The sequence below is a fragment of the Mixophyes fleayi genome, chromosome 6 (genome assembly GCF_038048845.1).
Source record: "Mixophyes fleayi isolate aMixFle1 chromosome 6, aMixFle1.hap1, whole genome shotgun sequence".
Classification (NCBI taxonomy): Eukaryota; Metazoa; Chordata; class Amphibia; order Anura; family Limnodynastidae; genus Mixophyes; species Mixophyes fleayi.
In genome coordinates this window covers 213,719,438-213,743,238 of record NC_134407.1, presented here as the reverse complement: position 1 = coordinate 213,743,238, position 23,801 = coordinate 213,719,438, and the positions used below count along the sequence as shown (strand labels likewise).

The window sequence follows — 23,801 nt, the reverse complement described above, 5'->3', positions numbered from 1 at the left end:
TAGCATTGAGGTTGCGCCTAGTTAGGGTGGCTTTAGGCGAGGGGGGAGTAGGGGAGGAGGACAGAGTGAAGGAGAGGAGATGGTGGTCAGAGAGTGGGAATGGAGAGTTAGAGAAGTCAGAGAGATCACAGAGATTAGAGAAAACAAGGTCGAGGGAGTGACCAAGACAGTGGTCACCAAGTATGATGGAGGGCAGGTCAGAGGCGAGGTGATGGGGGAGCCAGGCAGCGAAGTTGTCAAGGAAGAGGGACGAGGGGCCTGGGGGACGGTAGATGACAGAGACACGGAGGTGGATAGGGGAGAAGAGACGGATGGAGTGAACTTCGAAGGAGGAGAAGGAGAGGGAAGGTAAGGTAGGAATTACCCGAAAAGTGCAGTTAGGGGACAGGAGGAGGCCCACACCTCCTCCAGGACGCTCATCCGGCCTGGTGGAGTGGGTGAAGGAGAGGCCCCCGTAGGAGAGAGCAGCAGGAGAGGCAGTGTCAGAAGAAGTAAGCCAGGTTTCAGTGATGGCAAGGAGATCAAGAGATTTGGAAATTAAGAGGTCATGGATGGAGGATAGTTTGTGGTGGACAGACCTGGAGTTCCAGAGGGCACATGAGAAAGGGAGGGAGGGAGCAGGGGAGATGCGGATGAGATTATCAGGGGTGGTAGGGCGAGGGGGAGGGTGAGAGGCAGGGCAGTGAGGGTTGGGCAGGAGAAGGGGGCTGGGGGTAAGGATAGGTATAGGAAAGGTGCTGGGCGGCGGAATCAAGATGGCCGCCGCCATCGGACGGATACGGTGCACGGCGCCGATGGGGAACCCCACATTTGGCAGGTGACAGTATTGTGCCCCCTGTATTGGAGCGATATGTGATAGTAACCCCCCCCCCTTGTTAAAGGTGGCCGCTGGCACCTAGGAGAGTTCTTTTGAAGAGATTTAGAGTGGAACTTCCATAAAAGAGCCGGGGCATGGATATCTGAAGCATCAACCCATGACCGTTCTTCAGGGCCAAAGCCTTTACAATAAAATAGGTATTTAAACTTGTTACGAGATTTTTGGCATCCAAAATCTGGGTGATCTCGAACTCCTCTTCTTGTAGAGGCTTGGGTGGAGGAGGCAAAGGAGAAACAGAAGAGAATCTGTTGAAGATGAGTGGTTTTAGAAGAGAGGCATGAAATGTATTTGTCAGACGCCGTCCCTGTGCCTCCCCGCTGGCCGGCGACGGACGTCTTCCTCCTCCTAGGCGCTCCGTTGCTAGGTAACGGAGACGCCACTTCCGGGAATCGCTAGGCGCATGTGGCCCGTTGCAACGGGACGCGCTGGGTGATTCCGTTGGTGTTCAGCCAGTCTGACCGCCGCTCCCTGTCCACCAATGAACACTGTCTCCCTACTTAAAGATGGCTCTGACACCCTTAGGGTCCCAGAGCAACTAGTTTACCTAGCCTCCAGCGTTCCATTATTCCTGTATATCCAGTTGTTTTCCTGTGTTCCGACCCAGCTTCCTTTGACCTCGTTTTGGATTACCCTTCTGCCTAATACCACTCTCTCTGGATTGACCCTTGGCTTGCTGACTACTCTTTGGATTCTGATTCTGTACCTTGTTTTCCCGCACATTGCCTGACCACGATTCTCATCACTGTCTCGCGGATAGCTTCCTGGGAGGGCCGCGACCTGCACGTCACTTGCCGCGAAACCCAAACTTCCTTGCGGGGGTCCCTGGTGAAGACCGGCGGCATGTTCGACTCCACGCCTCCTAGTGTTGCAGTGCCAATTTCCGCAGTTAGCAGTATTCTCATCGTGACAGTATTGAAGATACGGAGAGATGGGGAAAGTTGTAGTTTGAAACAGACAGGGTTAATCACTCGTAGGACTTTGTAAGGACTTATGAAACGTGGAGCAAATTTCATGGACGGTACTTTGAGACGGATGTTCCTGGTAGAGAGCCATAACCTATCTCCTACTTTGATTGCAGTAACCGCACGTCGTCTCTTATCCGCAAAGCGTTTATAATGCTCTGACGTTCTCCTTAGCGATGTAACATCTTGGGACCAGATGGAGGAGAAATCTAGCTGGAGGATGTCCACAGCAGGAACTTGGGTGGGAGGGAGGGCTGAGAATTTGGGTTGAGGGGGTGTAACCCATAGACAATGAAGAAGGAAGTTGCAGATGTAGATTTGTGAAACAGGTTGTTGTGGCCAAACTCAGCCCAGGGTACGAGTTCAGACCGGTTATCTTAATTGGCAGAGGAAAAAATTCTGAGAAAGGTCTTAAGGTCTTGATTCATTCTCTCTGTCTGGCCATTAGACTGCGGGTGATATGCTGAGGAGAGATTTAATTGAATCTTGAAGGCCTTGCATAGTGCTCACCAGAACTTGGAGACAAATTGGACTCCGTGGTCTGATACGATTTCTAGAGGGCATCCATGGAGCCGGAAGATTTCCTTTATAAAATGCTGTGCCTGAAGTGGAGAAGAAGGCAAACCAACTAAGGGAACAAATTGTACCATCTTAGATAGGTGGTCTACAATATCCCAGATAGTATTGAAGCCTTGACTGGGTGGAAGGTCTGTTACAAAATCCATGCTGAAGTGTGTCCACGGTCTAGTTGGCACAGGTAGAGGCACAAAAGGACCAGTAGAAAGTTGATGGGAGGATTTGTGTTGAGCGCAGATGGTACAGGCAGCCACAAATTCTTTTACATCGGCGGAAAGGGTAGGCCACCAATAGTCTCGTGAGATGATCTCCAATGATTTGAGGAAGCCCGTGTGACTGGAGAAAGAAGCGGGATGCATGGAACCATTGTAGAAGTTTCTTCCGGAGATGAAGAGGGACAAAATTCTTGCCTGGAGGTGGAACAGGTCTAGAGGACAAGGTTGACGAAAGTAAAAACTTGGGATCCAAGATGGGATGTTCCGGAACTTGGTCAGAATTCTGAGTGGAGAAAATTCTTGAAAGAGCATATGCCTTTTTTTTCATACAGCCAGGTTTGTAAGTCACGTGGAGATCAAAACGAGAAAAGAATAGTGACCAGCGAGGATTGAGGCACTGGGCGGTTTGCAAGTATAAGAGATTCTTATGGTCCGTGAAGATGGTAACAGGAAACCGAGCTCCTTTCAGAAGGTAGCACCACTCAGAGAGTGCCATTCTCATGGCGAGTAACTCCTTGTCCCCGATGGTGTAGTTGCATTCTGCAGGAAATTTGCGAGAATAGAAAGCGCAAGGCAGGATTTTATTGGAGTTGGGTTTTTGGGAGAGTACAGCTCCAATGCCCTCTGCAGAGGCGTCAACCTCAAGGAAAAAACGGTCATCCGGTTGTCTGAGGATGGGAGCTGAGGAGAAAACCCCTTTGAGAAAGGTAAAGGCCTCTATAGCATGCGAGGGCCAAACCTTGGTATTTGCTCCTTTGTGGGTGAGAGCTGTAATTGGAGCGATAATGGTAGAATATCCTTGGATAAATTGTCTATAATAATTGGCAAAATCTAGGAAACACTGGATAGTCTTGAAGCTAAATGGTAGTGCCAAATCTAGGGTGGCACGAATCTTTTTGGGATCCATCTGTAGCCTGGTGCCGGAAACAATGTAACCCAGAAATGGCATAGACAGGGTATCGAGAGAACATTTCTCTAGTTTACAAAAGAGGTGATTCTTTCGTAGTCTGGATAGAACTTCGGAGATATGTAGACGGTGGGAGTCGAGATCTTTAGAGAAAATCAAGATGTCATCGAGAAATACTACTATGCAGGAGTGGAGCAAATCTCTGAATATTCAGTTGACATAACTTTGGAAAACAGCGGGGGCATTACATAGTCCGAAAGGCATGACGAGATACTCATAATGACCTTCCCGAGTATTAAAGGTGGTCTTCCATTCATTAAATTTAGTGACAATCTTGGCACCTTTAATCCTATCAAATAGTTCTGTGATTAGCGGAATAGGATAGCGATTCTTTACAGTGATGGAATTCAACCCACGGTAGTCTATACAAGGTCTTAGGGTTCTCTCTTTTTTTTTTTTTACAAAAAAGAAACCTGCCCCAGCAGGGGAGGTAGAAGGCCGAATAAAGCCACGCTATAGGTTCTCCCGAATGTAGGTGGACATAACTTGTGTCACTGGCAGGGAGAGAGAGGATAAACACATCCCTTGGGGGGAGTCTTGTCTGGAAGGAGAATCCCAGGGACGATGAGGCGGGAGAAGCTCGGAGCATCCCTTGTCAAAGACGTCAGAAACCGAGGAGTATTGAGGAGGTAATGCTGGAGGAGAGCGTGGACACCGTAGACACATGGAGCGGTTTGACCTAATCTAGTCAATGAGAGTGGCAGGAAGGGACCCCAAGCCAGAACTTGAGATGAGTTCCAATCCATGTGTGGTGAGTGTTGTTGAAGCCACGGTAACCCCAAGATCATGGGTGTGGTAGTTTGAGGCAATACAACGAATGAGATCTGTTCAGAGTGCAGTGCTATAGGTCGAAGGGTGACTAGTTTCGTTTGTATATAAATGGTCCCATTGGGAAGCCGAGAACCATCAATGGCAGCTATAATAGGAATCTTCAAAAATACTGTATGCAAAGACCACCGAGAGAACAAGGAATGTGAAATGAAGTATCCAGCTGCTCCAAAGTCTAATAAGGCTGAAGAGTTAAACTTGATAGAAGCAGACTGTACAGATCAGGAATGGAGCAGGAACCAGAAATAGAGGAGGATTTAGATGTCCCCAGGGCCGGATTAACCATAGGGCTAACTGGGCTACAGCCCAGGGGCCCCCGGGCATCCAGGGGGCCCTTGAAAGTGCTCAGCAGCAGTATTGATCGGTCGGGGGCGCCCGCGCCGCAATCAATGCTGCTGAGCACTTTAAATGCGGTCCTTCCCCGGCACGCTGTAGACTCCTTACTGAGGAGATCTCGTGAGTCTCACTCTCACGAGATCTCCTCAGTAAAGAGCGTACAGTGCGCCGGGGAAGGACTGCAATGCCAGGAGGAGGTAAGTGCCTTGGGGGCGGCTCAGCTCACCGGGGTGGTGGCTCAGATAACGGGAGGGGGGCCCTCACGGGCAAATGGAGGTCCCCTTAGCCCAGGGGCCTCCATTCCCTTAATCCAGGCCTGGATGTCCCCAACCTGACCTCGCGAGAGCAGATTAGGGTTTGGTGTTTCCCAACTTCTTTGGACATGAATTGAGATAATGCCCACGCAATAGATGCAGAGGTTTGTTCCTTCGTCTTCTCTCACATTCCTCAGGACCCAAACCAGTTCTCCCTAGTTGCATTGTCGTCAGGAACGGTAGGAGTTTGTAAAAGGGAAGCCAGCCTAAAAGTAGAGCGATGGGAATGATCTTTCTCAGCTGACCTCTCCCGGAACCGAAGATCTACCCGGTTACAAAGGGATATGAGGGCATCCAGGGTGGAAGGTAACTCTTGAGGGGCCAGAACATCTTTCACCTGATCGGAAAGTCCCTGCCAGAAGGCAGCCACTAGAGCCACATTGTTCCACTAGAGCAATTTTGACAGTTATGATCCTGCCCAGCCATGAAATATTAAGGCGGTTCCAGGAGGTCAGGTCGGATTGCGTGCTGGAGATGAGGGGTAGGAAATTCTCACAAAAGAGAAGTGAGGAAAACACCCAGATATTTGATATTCCTGTTCTGCCATTTGAAATTAAAGTTAGTCCAGAGGAGCTCGGTATCCTGAGGGGAGATGTAAAGCAGCATGGCCTCTGATCTGGTGTAGTTTATCTTATATCCTGAAATATCACTGTAGCTCTGGAGGATGCCATATAGGTTGGGTAGGTATATCCCTGGTTGGGTAAGCGACAGGAGGATATCATCTGCAGAGTGAGATCTTGGAGTTCATATTACCCACCTTGACCAACCATATGCTAGGATTAGATCTAATTTCGGAGGCTTGGGGTTGGATTATTAGAGCAAATATCAGAGGGGAAAGGGGGCAACCTTGTCATGTTCCATTTTGAATGGCAAATGATTCTGAGGGAGTACCATTAATCAGGACCTTAGCAGTAGGGGTGGTGTATAATTTATTATTATTTTTACCATTTATTTATATAGCGCCACTAATTCCGCAGCGGTGTACAGAGAACTCACATCAGTCCCTGCCCCATTGGGGTTTACAATCTAAATTCCCTAACACAGAGAGACTGACACAGACAGGCAGGTAGACACACACAGACTAGGGTCAATTTGTTAGCAGCCAATTAACCTACCAGTATGTTTTTGGAGAGTGGGAGGAAACCGGAGCACCCGGAGGAAACACATGCAAACACGGGGAGAACATACAAACTCCTCACAGATAAGGACATAGGCCCTGATTCATTTTGGATCTTAACTTAAGAAACTTCTTATTTAAGTCTCCTGGACAAAAACATGTGACAATGCAAGGGGTGCAAATTAGTATTCTGTTTTGCACATAAGTTAAATACTGACTGTTTTTTCATGTAGCACACAAATAATCGATAGCTTATTTGTACACTGAAATTTAAAATTGATATTTGTGTGCTACATGAAAAAACAGTCAGTATTTAACTTATGTGCAAAACAGAATACTAATTTGCACCCCTTGCATTGTAACATGGTTTTGTCCAGGAGACTTAAATAAGAAGTTTCTTAAGTTAAGATCCTTAATGAATCAGGCCTATGGTCGGGAATTGAAGTCATGACCACAGTGCTGTAAGGCAGAAGTGCTTGAACAGTTACAAGCGGTTTGACCGACGGGGAACGAATAGGTTAGACTCAAAGAGGAATTTAGAGAGGAAGTAGAAGTCCCTACTCTGACCTCTCCTGAGCAGGCTAAGGTCTGTCGTTTCCCGAACGCTTAGGTTAGTAGATACCCAGAATCCCCACAGTAAAGGCACAACTTGTTTTTCATTCTTCTCTCCCTCTCTTCAGGGGACAAACGGGTGCGACCCAGCTGCATGAGCTCGTCAGTGGAGCCAGGTGGTTGAAAGCAAGGAGCTAACCAGAATGAAGATGTCTAGGGGGTTGCTTCTAAGATGATAAACGGAGATCCATCCTGTTACAGAGAGAGATCAGGGCGTCCAAGGTGACTGGCAATTCTTGAGAGGAGAGGGGGCGTCTTTGATTTTATCAGAAAGTCCTTACCCGAAAGCGCCAATGAGAGCCTCATCGTTCCATTGTAGTTCGGCGGAAACTGTCTGGAATTCGATAACGTACTGCACCACCGAGCGTGAGCGGCGGTCGGGAAACAGGTGAGTGCGCCGGCTCCCGGGCAGATGCTGCGGGAGACCAGCGTGTGACACCTATAGTATTATTAAAGGAGATCCCAGCCCCTCTGGCACTCATCCCTCCTGAACGGTGGTAGTCAGCATATCGATGCTGACTACACAGACACCACTTACCCTGACATGTGTACACCGAAGTGCTGCTTGTCGATGAGGATCGAGGACAACTGGTGTTGGACGCGACTTCATCTAAAGCCGATGAAGCAATAGCCCGATTGGACTTGATGACGTCACTCAGATCCGCAACGCTGTTATCGGTGCTCTTAAGGGGGTAATTTAAGTATTTGGACACATACAATGTAGAACGCTTTCTAAAGTACATTGTATATGGACAGTGTGATTTTTTTTTAACCCTTTCATAAAAGTGCTACAGCTCTGTTGGTGTATTACGTTAAATAAAAATATACTTTGTATTTAAATATTTACTTGGGTGTGAAAATACTTTCCAATGTCCATGTTATTGGGGTGGGTGAGAGTCTGGCAGATAGCTCAGTAAACACTGACGTGGTGCGGGAGCCTTTGATGGTCAACACCGTCAATCAGTATAGGCAAATAGCCTGTAGGTGCCCCTGTATTGTGACAAAAATATTTTAATAAATATCCATTAATACCCTCATTGACATTTTTATTACATAGGGAACTTCTTCTTTCCAAACCATAGGGATCTTTGTCTTCTTATTTTTTATTCCATAGCCATTTTCTTCTCATTAGCCCACATGCATCATCTCCTCTTTAGTATTCAAATAATCATTGGAAATAAAATAAAAGCCACTTAGTAAACAGATAGACTTACTCCACAAGGAGCCGTAACACACATGGCATGCCTGGTAGCAGCTGTGTGTATATCAGGCCAGCCCAAGCAGCGCTGCCAGCAAAGGGACAGCGACCAGGGAGGGAAACCATGGAGCAGGAGCCTCTAAAGTAAGAGGGTAGCGGTGTAGAAGGTCTCCAGGTGTGAATCCCCTTTACAGGAGCTGCCGCATCCTCCCTGCACTGAGCGAGAAGATCGTCCTCTGGAGCTGAGCTGGAGAAATCTGTGCCCCATATTCCCAGAGGGGGCTGTCCATGGATGGCTGCGGGCACCACTTGTCACCTCTGTACTGCGGGATGGAGAACACACTCACCCCTAAGAGAGCGGAAGTCTCCACTGTGTTACAGAGGAGTAGCCTGGCTGGATAAGCATGGCGGTAATCCAGGATATAACTGTATAGGTAATATATATTATTAGTATAAGGTATCTGGGCTGTATAAGTATTACAGTAATGTGGGATATAACAGTATAGATATTATATATTATTAGTATAAGGTATCTGGGCTGTATAAGAATTACAGTAATGTGGGATATAACAGTATAGGTAATATATATTATTAGTATAAGGTATCTGGGCTGTATAAGCATTACAGTAATGTGGGATATAACAGTATAGATATTATATATTATTAGTATAAGGTATCTGGGCTGTATAAGCATTACAGTAATGTGGGATATAACAGTATAGATAATATATATTATTAGTATAAGGTATCTGGGCTGTATAAGAATTACAGTAATGTGGGATATAACAGTATAGGTAATATATATTATTAGTATAAGGTATCTGGGCTGTATAAGCATTACAGTAATGTGGGATATAACAGTATAGATAATATATATTATTAGTATAAGGTATCTGGGCTGTATAAGCATTACAGTAATGTGGGATATAACAGTATAGATAATATATATTACTAGTATAAGGTATTTGGGCTGTATAAGTATTACAGTAATGTGGGATATAACAGTATAGGTAATATATATTATTAGTATAAGGTATCTGGGCTGTATAAGTATTACAGTAATGTGGGATATAACAGTATAGATAATATATATTATTAGTATAAGGTATCTGGGCTGTATAAGTATTACAGTAATGTGGGATATAACAGTATAGGTAATATATATTATTAGTATAAGGTATCTGGGCTGTATAAGTATTACAGTAATGTGGGATATAACAGTATAGATAATATATATTATTAGTATAAGGTACTTGGGCTGTAGAAATATGCTGGTAATGTCAGTATAAAGCTGTGCAGTATAATATGATGTCAGTACTCCCTGCACCACATCTGTGAGGCTATATATTATATTATATTATATATTAGAAAATATATTTTAAGAATAAAACAAACCACTCCGTGAAACCACGCCCACTGGCTGCATAGACACGCCCCTTTTGATCAGCTGACTGCAGACGATGAGGCCGCTCTGTCTCTAATTAAACACAGCGGCGGCCATTTTGTCGAAGCCTTCGGAGCTCATAACACGACAGGGACAAGGCACCGACCGGAAGTACTTCCGGGTGAGAAGTGAGTGAGATAAAGCGGAGACCTCGCGTTTATGTGTCTGGCAGCAGGTAATGATATTTATTATTACAGTACAGGTGGAGCAGACTCTGGTGCCATGTTATTATTATACAGGTGGAGCAGACTCTGGTGCCGTGTTATTATACAGGTGGAGCAGACTCTGGTGCCGTGTTATTTTTATACAGGTGGAGCAGACTCTGGTGCCGTGTTATTATTATACAGGTAGAGCAGACTCTGGTGTCGTGTTATTATTATACAGGTGGAGCAGACTCTGGTGACGTGTTATTATTATACAGGTGGAGCAGACTCTGGTGCTGTTTTATTATTATACAGGTGGAGCAGACTCTGGTGCTGTTTTATTATTATACAGGTGGAGCAGACTCTGGTGCTGTTTTATTATTATACAGGTGGAGCAGACTCTGGTGCCGTGATATTATTATACAGGTGGAGCAGACTCTGGTGCCGTGGTATTATTATACAGGTGGAGCAGACTCTGGTGCCGTGTTATTATTATACAGGTGGAGCAGACTCTGGTGCCGTGTTATTATTATACAGGTGGAGCAGACTCTGGTGCCGTGTTATTATTATACAGGTAGAGCAGACTCTGGTGTCGTGTTATTATTATATAGGTGGAGCAGACTCTGGTGACGTGTTATTATTATACAGGTGGAGCAGACTCTGGTGCTGTTTTATTATTATACAGGTGGAGCAGACTCTGGTGCTGTTTTATTATTATACAGGTGGAGCAGACTCTGGTGCTGTTTTATTATTATACAGGTGGAGCAGACTCTGGTGCTGTGTTATTATTATACAGGTGGAGCAGACTCTGGTGCCGTGGTATTATTATACAGGTGGAGCAGACTCTGGTGCCGTGGTATTATTATACAGGTGGAGCAGACTCTGGTGCCGTGATATTATTATACAGGTGGAGCAGACTCTGGTGCCGTGGTATTATTATACAGGTGGAGCAGACTCTGGTGCCGTGTTATTATACAGGTGGAGCAGACTCTGGTGCCGTGTTATTATTATACAGGTGGAGCAGACTCTGGTGCAGTGTTATTATTATACAGGTGGAGCAGTCTCTGTTGCCGTGTTATTATTATACAGGTGCAGCAGACTCCGGTGCCATGTTATTATTATACAGGGGGAGCAGACTCTGGTGCCGTGTTATTATTATACAGGGGGAGCAGACTCTGGTGCAGTGTTAACATTATACAGGTGGAGCAGACTCTGGTGGCGTGTTATTATTATACAAGTAGAGCAGACTCCGGTGCGGCGGTATTATTATACAGGTGGAGCAGACTCTGATGCTGTGTTATTATTATACAGGGGGAGCAGACTCTGGTGCCATGTTATTATTATACAGACTCTGGTGCCGTGTTATTATTATACAGGGGGAGCAGACTCTGGTGCAGTGTTATTATTATACAGGTGGAGCAGTCTCTGGTGCCGTGTTATTATTATACAGGTGGAGCAGACTCTGGTGCTGTGTTATTATTATACAGGTGGAGCAGACTCTGGTGCTGTGTTATTATTATACAGGTGCAGCAGACTCCGGTGCCATGTTATTATTATACAGGGGTAGCAGACTCTGGTGCCGTGATACTAGTATACTGATGGAGCAGACTCTGGTGCCATGTTATTATTATACAGGTGGAGCAGACTCTGGTGCCATGTTATTATTATACAAGTAGAGCAGACTCCGGTGCGGCGGTATTATTATACAGGTGGAGCAGACTCTGATGCTGTGTTATTATTATACAGGGGGAGCAGACTCTGGTGCCATGTTATTATTATACAGACTCTGGTGCTGTGTTATTATTATACAGGGGGAGCATACTCTGGTGCCGTGTTATTATTATACAGGGGGAGCATACTCTGGTGCCGTGTTATTATTATACAGGTGGAGCAGACTCTGGTGACGTGTAATTATTATACAGGGGGAGCAGACTCTGGTGCAGTGTTATTATTATACAGGTGGAGCAGACTCTGGTGCCGTGTTATTATTATACAGGTGGAGCAGACTCTGGTTCTGTGTTATTATTATACAGGTGGAGCAGACTCTGGTCCTGTGTTATTATTATACAGGTGGAGCAGAGCCCGGTGCCATGTTATTATTATACAGGGGGAGCAGACTCTGGTGTCGTGATACTAGTATACTGATGGAGCAGACTCTGGTGCCATGTTATTATTATACAGGTGGAGCAGACTCTGGTGCCGTGTTATTATTATACAAGTAGAGCAGACTCCGGTGCGGCGGTATTATTATACAGGTGGAGCAGACTCTGATGCTGTGTTATTATTATACAGGGGGAGCAGACTCTGGTGCCATGTTATTATTATACAGACTCTGGTGCCGTGTTATTATTATACAGGGGGAGCAGACTCTGGTGCAGTGTTATTATTATACAGGTGGAGCAGTCTCTGGTGCCGTGTTATTATTATACAGGTGGAGCAGACTCTGGTGCTGTGTTATTATTATACAGGTGGAGCAGACTCTGGTGCTGTGTTATTATTATACAGGTGCAGCAGACTCCGGTGCCATGTTATTATTATACAGGGGTAGCAGACTCTGGTGCCGTGATACTAGTATACTGATGGAGCAGACTCTGGTGCCATGTTATTATTATACAGGTGGAGCAGACTCTGGTGCCGTGTTATTATTATACAAGTAGAGCAGACTCCGGTGCGGCGGTATTATTATACAGGTGGAGCAGACTCTGATGCTGTGTTATTATTATACAGGGGGAGCAGACTCTGGTGCCATGTTATTATTATACAGACTCTGGTGCTGTGTTATTATTATACAGGGGGAGCATACTCTGGTGCCGTGTTATTATTATACAGGGGGAGCATACTCTGGTGCCGTGTTATTATTATACAGGTGGAGCAGACTCTGGTGCCGTGTTATTATTATACAGGTGGAGCAGACTCTGGTGACGTGTAATTATTATACAGGGGGAGCAGACTCTGGTGCAGTGTTATTATTATACAGGTGGAGCAGACTCTGGTGCCGTGTTATTATTATACAGGTGGAGCAGACTCTGGTTCTGTGTTATTATTATACAGGTGGAGCAGACTCTGGTCCTGTGTTATTATTATACAGGTGGAGCAGAACCCGGTGCCATGTTATTATTATACAGGGGGAGCAGACTCTGGTGTCGTGATACTAGTATACTGATGGAGCAGACTCTGGTGCCATGTTATTATTATACAGGTGGAGCAGACTCTGGTGCCGTGTTATTATTATACAAGTAGAGCAGACTCCGGTGCGGCGGTATTATTATACAGGTGGAGCAGACTCTGATGCTGTGTTATTATTATACAGGGGGAGCAGACTCTGGTGCCATGTTATTATTATACAGACTCTGGTGCTGTGTTATTATTATACAGGGGGAGCATACTCTGGTGCCGTGCTATTATTATACAGGTGGAGCAGACTCTGGTGCCGTGTTATTATTATACAGGGGGAGCAGACTCTGGTGCCGTGTAATTATTATACAGGGGGAGCAGACTCTGGTGCCATGTTATTATTATACAGGGGGAGCAGACTCTGGTGCCATGTTATTATTATACAGGTGGAGCAGACTCTGGTGCCGTGTTATTATTATACAGGTGGAGCAGACTCCGTTGCTGTGTTATTATATGGGTGGAGCAGACTCTGGTAATATGGGTAAGGGTCACTATGTTATGTGTCCTCTATGTAAGCCCCGGTCCGAATATTGGCGATGAATTTTCTCTATTTGTTGGGTGAGGGGCCTCCATCCATCTACAAGGCAGAGTCTATATCATCTGACAGTCACAAGGAGGAAGGACACGGACAAGAGTCACATGACTTAGAATATTTTAAACATCAGTCTGGAAATCATCTACCTGCTGACTGGAGAGGTGAGGGATTGTGGGAATGTCACAATTATATCACTATTATCTCCATTAATAAAACATGAACCTGACTGGAGAAGTGAGGGATTCTGGGTAATGTCACGGTGACATCACTACATCTGTGAGCAGCAGAGGAAGTAACTAGACCAGGGCCCAGTAACAGTGGAATACAGTGAGGACTTGTGATGATTAGTGGTGAGAGGAGAACTGGGGAGACTTGAAAGGTAAAATGAAATAGGGAGTTTCTGTGATGAGAAGAGTCTAGTAATGTAACTTTGTATTTGTGAGATTGTACAGAATGATAAAGGACCTCATTATGTGCGGTTTAATGTAATAACAGATTGTGATGGATTCCAAAGCTACAGAAGGACATGAACTCCCATAGTCTCTGCTGTGGAGATTGTCTCACAGCATATTGATGCTAAATTACAACATATTGCTGTTAGTCTGCAACATCAGATGGATCCTGAAAAGGAAACTATTCTGTATTACTCCCATTACCATTCTCACGAAGAACGGAGCTAACTCCAACCAGTGACCATCAGAGGCCACCTCTGCTTTCTTCATCTTAAAAAGGACTTTTTTTACTGCACTTGTGTTACAGCACCCGGATCTTTCTTAACCCTTTTTAAAGGTGAATTATTTCTCAGTTGTCAGTAGGACTGATACTATCTCAGTGCAACAACGCTGGGTTGTGTCATCTTTGTTTTACTTTACTCCAACAAACCTCCCAAAGCCTTAACTGTGGATATCCCAAAATCAAAATCTCCCAGGGCGATTTATTTAGTATATTAGAAGTACCACATTCCTAAGAACACTCTTGGGTCAATGCATTCAGCGTTCATGCTCTTCTTCTGGCCATATTATGTAATGTAACACACCCTCTGTAACATAACAAAGAGCAAACAGTGGCCACCCATAAGATGTACAGTCATGGCCAAAAGTTTTGAGAATGACACAAATATTATTTTTCACAAAGTCTGCACCCTCAGTTTTTATGATGGCAATTTTCATATACTCCAGAATGTCATGAAGAGTGATCAGATAAATTGCAATTAATTTCAAAGTCCCTCTTTGCCACAACAATGAACTTTATCCTAATAATTTCCACTGCATTTGAGCCCTGCCACAAAAGGACCAGCTGTCATCAAGTCAGTGATTCTCTTGTTGACACAGGTGAGAGTGTTGACAAGGACAAGGCTGGAGATCACTCTGTCATGCTGATTGAGTTAGAATAATAGACTGGAAGCTTTAAAAGGAGGGTGTGCTTGAAACCATTGTTCTTCCTCTGTTAACCATGGTTACCTGCAAGGAAACATGTGCAGTCATCATTGCTTTGCACAAAAAGGGCTTCACAGGCAATGATATTGCTGCTAGTAAAATTGCACCTAAATCAACCATTTATCGTATCGTCAAGAACTTCAAGGAGAGAGGTTCAATAGTTGTAAAGAAGGCATCAGGGTGCCCAGGAACATCCAGCAAGCGCCAGGACTATCTCCTTAAGTTGATTCAGCTGCAGGATCGGGACTCCACCAGTGCAGAGCTTGCTCAGGAATGGCAGCAGACTTGTGTGAGTGCATCTGCATGCACAGTGATGTGAAGACTTTTGGAGGATGGCCTGGTGTCAAGAACGCCTGCAAGAAGCCACTTCTCTCCAAGAAAAACATCAGGGACAGACTGATATTCTGCATAAGGTACAGGCACTGGACTGCTGAGGACTGGGGTAATGTCATTTTCTCTGATGAATCCCCTTTCAGATTGTTTGGGGCATCTGGAAAAACGCTTGTCCGGAGAAGGAAAGGTGAGCTCTAGCATCAATCCTGTGTCATGCTAACAGTAAAGCATCCTGAAACTATTCATGTGTGGTTGCTTCTCAGCCAAGGGAGTGGGCTCACTCACAATTTTGTCTTAGAACACAGCCATGAATAAAGAATGGTACCAAAACATCCTCCTATAGTAACTTCTTCCAACCATCCAAGAACAGTTTGCTGACGAACAATGCCTTTTCCAGCATGATGGAGCACCTTGCCATAAGGCTAAAGTGATGACCAAGTGGCTCGGGGATCAAAACATCAAAATTTTGGGTCCATGGCCAGGAAACTCCCCAGACCTTATTTCCATTAAGAACTTGTGGTCCATACTCATGAGGCAGGTAGACAAACACAACCCCACAAATTCTGACAAACTCCAAGCCTTGATTAGGCAAGAATGGGCGGCCGTCAGTCAGTATGTAGCCCAGAAGTTGATTGACAGTATTCCAGGGCGAATTGTAGAGGTCTTCAAAAAGAAGGGTCAACACTGCAAATATTGACTCTTTGCATAAACTAAATGTAATTGTCAATAAAAGCCTTTGACACTTATGAAATGCTTGTAATTTTACCTCAGTATACCATAGCAAACATGTGACAACAAGGTCTAAAAACACTGAAGCAGCAAACTTTGTGGAAACCAATTCTTGTGTCATTCTCAAAACTTTTGGCCATTACTTTAGGTATTATAATGAACCTGTCTTCTTTCACGAGTGCACCCACTGATAGCACCTTTCCTTTAGTCGCTTCTTGTATTCCTCCATCAATAATTTTTATTAAGGTTTTAAAAGTAAGGAAGGGAGCGTTACAGAAATAAGAAAAAGGCGGGGGGAGGGGGGGAGGGTGTAAATAGTAGGGAGCAGACATAACAATGTATATCACGCCATACAACATATGCACAAAAACATGTCAATAATATGTTACCAAGTTGGGAGAAGAAACAAAGTGTTAAGGCTTAGCTCGAGGTTGGAGGTAGATCAGGAGTTGTCGGAGTAAGGAGGTTATGTGATTTCAGGGGGTGGATTAATTTAAAACCTTCGCCATCCGTCGTAAATTCGTGCCAAGCCATCCACTTAACAATTGGAGAAGATGGAGACATAGCGTAAGGAGCATCTAATGTCTCCATCTGAAAACTAAAGTGAATCTTTGTAATAACTTTGTGGAGGGTAGGGGGTAATGGCTGTTTCTATAGTTGCACAATGGCCGCAATAGTGGCTAACAAAATATGGCCCCAAATATATCAGGGTATAGATAAAGGAGAGCAGCAAGAGGGGTTAAGGATATAGAAGTAACTTTCCACGCAAGGTCGAATACCTCATGCCATAAAGGTTGAATATTAGGGCACGGCCAAAACACAACATGTATGAGATCCCCTACACCTCCACAATTGCGCCAACATAGCTTAGATTGGTTAGGCCATATCTTCTGTAGACGGGCCGGGGTAAGGTAAGTACGATATAACAATTTATATAACCTTTCCACATGGTTAGTACATTTAGATACAGTCGACAAATTGCTATATATAATTTCCCACTGACCCGGGGAAAGGGGGGTATTGAGATCCATTTCCCACTTGGGAAGTGTGCTTAGGAATGATGGATAAAGAAGAAAGGTGTTTATACCAGAAAGTAATTCCACCCTTATTGTTACCCTTAGTCAGTTTGGAGTAGTTAAGAGAAGGGGGTGGGTGGAGTGGACCGTTATGACGGTGGAGGACCCGATCCAATGCCTCAGCCGCAAGTACTAATAAAAATCTTTAGATGAGAGGGCAATGCTATCTTGCAGCTGTGTAAAAGAGGCCCCCAGGGTCAAACAGGTGCACTAGGGATGAGAGGCCTGCCTGGATCCAGCTGGAGATGTCAAAATCAGGAAGAAATGTAAACACATTGATGAGAGAAATATTACTAGTCGGGAGGGTAACTTCTGTAGAGGAGCCCGCGGTTCTGTCCCAAACTCTCAGAGCGTCTGCTATAGAGGTTAAGGGTTCAAGTGGGTGGGGCTTCAGATGTTTGGGGAGACAAATCAAATCTGCAATTGGGCACGTATTAAAAAGAGCCCTTTCCAAATCCACCCAGGGTTTATGGGAGATCGTGAGAGACCAGTCTCTAATTTGAGAAAGGATTCAAGCTCTTGATATCTGGTCAGATCAGGTAAAGCTAAGATCCCCTGTTTTTTGGACAGTGTCATACAGCACAAGACAACCTAGATGGACAACCTTTCCAAATGTATCGGAGCATCGATGTATGGAATGTAGACATGTACTTTTGTGGGAGACTGTAGGGAATAGTTCCGAATAAATACATAAGTTTGGGGAGAAGCATCATTTTATAGGCTGCTACTCAACCCAGCCTTTACACCTCAAATGTTATCCATGAGGTAGAGAGCTTATGAAGTTGAGTTATTAATGGATGGTAGTTGACTTCAAATACATCTGAGAACTTCACAGGGACGTGGATTCCTAAGTATGAGATCGCTTTCTCCTTCCCTATATATTTAAATCTAGACTTTATGCAAGCTAGGCGCTTCTCTATTTAAACGCACTCAGTCTATTCTCTGATGCTTGAAGAAAAGGTTGTATTAGGTTTTGTTGTTCTCCAACATTAATATCTAACTTTCTCACAGCATTAATTCATAAGTAGTTACATCTGTGTATTGGCCATAATTGGGGGTTATGTGAGACAATGAAGGGCGTCTACTCTTTATGCTGAGTTTTTCTATCTTCAATACACAGGATTACACAGTAGTGAAGAAGAAACCTGGTGGGTGAGTGTGTGATACCCGGTAACCGTCCCTGTGTGTCAGGAGGACTGAGCAGGACCCAGAGCCCCATCACGGTGCCTCAACCTTACTCACTGATACATGAGAGAAACAATGACCAGAGGATTCTAGAACTCACCAACAAGATCATTCAGCTGCTGACTGGAGAGGTGACTGCTGGGAATGGGACATTATACAGTAACACCAGGGGATGTGTCTGGGTGATGACTGTATCATTGTGTGTGTCAGGTTCCTATAAGGTGTGAGGATGTCACTGTATATTTCTCCATGGAGGAGTGGGAGTATTTAGAAGGACACAAGGGTCTGTACAAGGACCTGATGATGGAGAATCTCCGACCTCTCACATCTCTGGGTAAGAGAAGACTTTCATTCATTGTAAAGGAGAGAGTAGTTATAATGGCCGTTCTTTCCTACCATTGCAGGAACCTGCGGTACATTCTAGTAGGTGGTCTAGGAGTTTAAGCACTTATCATACACACTCCTCCCGTACTATGCCCCCCTCTGTCACAGTAAGCTCAGTTTTTGTTTAGTGCCTAGGAGATAGGACACTTCGGTATAGGCTTCTGCCTATACTGTAATTAACATTAGTTTCTCTTTCATCCAGTCTGGGGGACACTGCTTACCATGGGTTGTGGAGGGGAGCTCGGGAGTTGGCACCTAGCTAGTTAACTTTTAGCACTGCTGACAGACCCCTCCCCTCCTCAATCCCCCTGCCTCTTCCTCTTCCTCTCAGTTGTTTTAGGTGCCCAAAGGAGTTGGGCTGCTTTTCTTTATGCTAGTATTTTATTGATTTGATTTTATTTTATTTGATTTTAAGTTACTTCTTCTTTATGTAACTTTTACTTTTGTAACAGGACTTTTATTTTGGAAGCAGATCTGGGAGTGTGTTCTATCATAGAGAGCACACTCCCACAACAGTAGCACGGACACTGCTCGGTCAGATGAGAGCCGAGAGCTCTCACTGGCAGAGTTTTATAGTGTCTGAATCAGAGTGACAAGCGGTCTCTACGGACCATACGGACTATATAAATAAATGATGATGATGATGACAGGCTCCCTGATAACCGGAGCTGCTGCTGCAGGCATAGAGCGCCGGTTATCTGATAATCAGCCGGCCGCCATCTTTAATTTCACAACGGAGCCCGGGCTAAGCACAGAAGGAAGTGGAGGCAGACCAAGATCCCCCCTCAGAAATAGGAGGGGGCATCGGGGTTCCACCACTGCAGGAGACCTCAATCTTTCGAGGTCTCCATTACTCTGCTGTTATATATATATATTTCGTTTTCTTAAAAAAAATAAAAATGGAGACAGAATATCGGAAGAGGGGGAGCTACAATTATATAGAGCTCCCCTGCTCTTCAATTTACTGGCAGTATTCCGGTCTTCTGGAACTAAGAAGAAGCCCGGGAACAGAGACAGCCTTGTGGGAGCAGGCATCAGGACATTGCTGGTGGACTCCTCTCCTGTGTTTGGCCTTTTGGCTAAGTATTCTAATTTTATTAAGCATTTATAAAAACTGTATATTGTTTTCTGACAAAATAGGGCTAGTAGGGGTAATATTATTGTACTCTTTACTTGCCAAAAATCTCATTGTTTATTTAAAGGTACAAGTGCAACTTTTATTATAGATTAGTTGATTACTTGTTTTTCTCTCTGTCTCCCTAAAGTCAATGGTGTGCTTGGTGATTCTTTCCTTTAAGGAACATACACACAACATTTTTTCCCCCAGCACACTGCTATAGCCAGCAACAGATCTGCCATTTCTACTGTAGATAAAAATGCAAAAGTCTTTGTTGCACACATTTGCAAATGTATGTTTAAGCCATCCTGCCACGCCAAGGCGCTTTTGCTAATAGGATGGTCCTACTCTAAACAATGAGTCCCATATATTTGGGCCATACATATGTGTTTTTAAATTGAGAGCCAACTTACCAAAGAGGTACCCCAGAAGCCTCCAAACAGCAATTCAGTGCCAGTACCCCCTCTCAGCTACTGACACCAACATGCCTCTCAGACAAATACAAAAGTGGAAGCTGCTCAAATCAATTTATAGGCCATAAGAGGTGCTTGAAAGGGTGGGGTTATCCTGCAAGGAACATACACACAACATTTTTTCCCCCAGCACACTGCTATAGCCAGCAACAGATCTGCCATTTCTACTGTAGATAAAAATGCAAAAGTCTTTGTTGCACACATTTGCAAATGTATGTTTAAGCCATCCTGCCACGCCAAGGCGCTTTTGCTAATAGGATGGTCCTACTCTAAACAATGAGAGTCATCCTGCCACGCGGCAGGATGGCTTAAACATACATTTGCAAATGTGTGCAACAAAGACTTTTGCATTTTTATCTACAGTAGAAATGGCAGATCTGTTGCCGGCTATAGCAGTGTGCTGGGGGAAAAAATGTTGTGTGTATGTTCCTTGCAGGATAACCCCACCCTTTCAAGCACCTCTTATGGCCTATAAATTGATTTGAGCAGCTTCCACTTTTGTATTTGTCTGAGAGGCATGTTGGTGTCAGTAGCTGAGAGGGGGTACTGGCACTGAATTGCTGTTTGGAGGCTTCTGGGGTACCTCTTTGGTAAGTTGGCTCTCAATTTAAAAACACATATGTATGGCCCAAATATATGGGACTCATTGTTTAGAGTAGGACCATCCTATTAGCAAAAGCGCCTTGGCGTGGCAGGATGGCTTAAACATACATTTGCAAATGTGTGCAACAAAGACTTTTGCATTTTTATCTACAGTAGAAATGGCAGATCTGTTGCTGGCTATAGCAGTGTGCTGGGGGAAAAAATGTTGTGTGTATGTTCCTTGCAGGATAACCCCACCCTTTCAAGCACCTCTTATGGCCTATAAATTGATTTGAGCAGCTTCCACTTTTGTATTTGTCTGAGAGGCATGTTGGTGTCAGTAGCTGAGAGGGGGTACTGGCACTGAATTGCTGTTTGGAGGCTTCTGGGGTACCTCTTTGGTAAGTTGGCTCTCAATTTAAAAACACATATGTATGGCCCAAATATATGGGACTCTCATTGTTTAGAGTAGGACCATCCTATTAGCAAAAGCGCCTTGGCGTGGCAGGATGGCTTAAACATACATTTGCAAATGTGTGCAACAAAGACTTTTGCATTTTTATCTACAGTAGAAATGGCAGATCTGTTGCTGGCTATAGCAGTGTGCTGGGGGGAAAAATGTTGTGTGTATGTTCCTTGCAGGATAACCCCACCCTTTCAAGCACCTCTTATGGCCTATAAATTGATTTGAGCAGCTTCCACTTTTGTATGATTCTTTCCTTTGTAATATGCTAGATAAAGGAAAAGGTCATATAAAATAATATTTTACCTGCTATTATAAGATATAAGGTTAATTACCATATGGGCAGAGGGACCCGTTGGCGCTGTCTTCTGATTGCAAAAGGGGGTCCCCCATCTGCTCAAAAACAGCAGACTTTAGCCTCTGTTGGAGGAACCAGCCTGGGTGGCTCCTCTAACACAGTCAGTTTCCACAGCCATGGAGGAACCGGCCTGGGCCAGATCGCTAGTGACATCCATAGCCGATCTCACTAAGGTGATGTCATGGTCCACAGAGGTACGTGATTCTTCTTCCTTTACTGCACCACACACACAGTCTGTGCAGTCTCTGCCTATATCAGGTGGTTCTTCCCAGGCTGAGGCAGGATTGCCAGTATCTCTGACCGAATCCACCCAGGGTTTGACATGCTCGCTTACTGTCTCCCACAGAAGTAAGCGCATCATTCCGCACTCTTTTCAGGCCCCCTGTCCGGGGGCACTTGTCAACGAAAGATGTCGAGTTGATTTTAGAATCGGATGGAGAAGATGCAATAGGCTCAAAGTAGTCTGCATCTGTGCACAATGTAAATAATCTTATTCTGGGGGTCAGACACTCATTAGGGTTTGCAGAGTTTAGGATCCCTCTTCCTTTTCTCTCTCCAAAAGACCTAAGAAACAGGTTGTTTGTTTTCCCCTTTTCCCTCAGCTTTTGGACATGGTGTCCGACGCTTGGCAGAAACCAAATAAACATTATCAGATGACGGGCATATTCAAATCTCTATCCACTACCATAAGGGAATTTGATAAATGGGAGGGTACCCATAGGGTGGATCTCCCAGTTGCTCATTTGTCTACGTCTTCAGCTCTTCCTGTGCAGGGCAGGGTCTCTCTGCGGGAGTCAACGGACAAGAAATGTGACATTATGCTCCACTCGGCTTACATAGTGGCAGGTAGCTTGTTTATATCCAACATGTCTATAGCTTCTGTTATAAAGCCATTCAGCTGTAGTCAGAAAAGTTGGTTAAAGGTCTCCATGAAAATGTAAGTAGAACTGAACTTCTTACATTAGTAGAACACATCCAGGAGACTTACGATTATGTGGGTCAAGGATCTATTCATGCTGTGTCAGTCAACTCTAGGTTCCCAGGCCTGATCATTGAGGCCCGTTATACCTTATAGTTTCGCTTCTGTGCGTTGGACGCGGACTTCAAGTGCACCTATTGAAGCTTTGCCCTTTGATGGTATCACGTTGTTTGGGCCCGAATTAAGTTGAGGAATTTTCGAGTGGGGTACACGGATGTCATGATGATCTCATGGCACTTCAGTCTAGTGTTTCTGCTTCCTCCATTCCCAATGCTTCCACGGTTGGTAAAAACATTAAAAAGAGAGCGCATCCCCATGATTCTAGTGGCTCCAAATTGGCCACACAGGGCATGGTTCTCAGACATTCAGAGAATAGCAGCGGAGCCTTCCTTCTGTCTGCTGGTTCGTTCAGCCCTTCTCGTTTAGGGCCCTTTTCTGTGCCATTATTTATATCAGCTGAATTTGACGGTGTGGCTGTTGAGACCTTAATGCTCAGGGGGTTCTCGAAGAGTGTAGGTAGTGAGTACCATGATCAGAGGATGAAAATCTTTGTTTTCAGCCATTTATCATCGGATCTGGAAGGTATACATCCTCTGGTGTGAATATCGATGGTTTCACACTTCCCATTTCAGCCATCCCTGGGTACTCTCCTTTTTGCCGGTGGGTCTGGGTTCTCTTAAACTGCAGGTTTCTGTACTCTCTATATATTTTCAGCGCCGGCTGGTGCTTTTACCGGAAGTACAGACATTCCTTCAGCGTGTCTTACAAGTTCAGCCACCTTTTGTTCATCCCGTGGAACCATGGGACCCCGAACTCGTGCTTAGTGCTCTAACTAGAGCTCCCTTTTGAGCCTTTGGATTCAGTAAATCTATGTTATGTCACTTGGAAGGCGGTATTCCTCCTAGCCATTGCTTCTGTTCGGCGTGTGTCAAAGCTGGGAGCACTTTACTGCAATTCTCCATTCTTTGTTTTCCATGAGGATAGGGAGGTCCTCCCCGCTAATCCCTCATTTGTTCTGGAGGTGGCGTCCTGGTTCCACTTGAATCAGGATCTTGTTTCAGCATTCTGTCCTTCAGCATCTTTGGATAAGACTCTACCTTTTTTGGATGTCGTTCATGCCCTTCGGTGTTATGTTGATCGCCAATCTTCTGTCCGAAAAATGAACAACACTTTTATCCTCTATGATGCGCATAAGAGGGGTTGGTCTGCCTCAAAGTGATCCATTGCTTGCTGGATCACTTCCACCATTCGCTTGGCTTATGTCCATGCACCTTGCCCTGTGCCGGAATCCTTAAGGGCGTATTCCACCAGGGCTGTGGATGTATTGTGAGTGGCACGTCACAGTGCCTCGGCAGAGCAGTTGTGGAGACGTGGTCGTCTGTCCACAC

General features: G+C 44.9%; 1 protein-coding gene across 5 annotated transcripts in view; it reads left to right on the top strand.

The window, feature by feature from the left end:
- LOC142159781 (uncharacterized) overlaps nucleotides 1–23,801 on the top strand; it is a 325,690-nt gene that overhangs the window by 41,868 nt on the left and 260,021 nt on the right. The window contains exons 1-2 of one of the 5 annotated variants that reach the window (XM_075214499.1): nucleotides 9,542–9,621; nucleotides 17,993–18,391. The exons of 3 other annotated variants lie outside the window; for them this stretch is intronic. In XM_075214499.1, coding sequence (XP_075070600.1) covers nucleotides 18,307–18,391 — 85 coding nt within the window. In that variant the 5' untranslated portion in view covers nucleotides 9,542–9,621; nucleotides 17,993–18,306. Of the gene's footprint in view, nucleotides 1–9,535; nucleotides 9,622–17,992; nucleotides 18,392–23,801 lie in introns of those variants that run through there. One more of the 5 variants, XM_075214500.1, reaches the window with a different exon arrangement.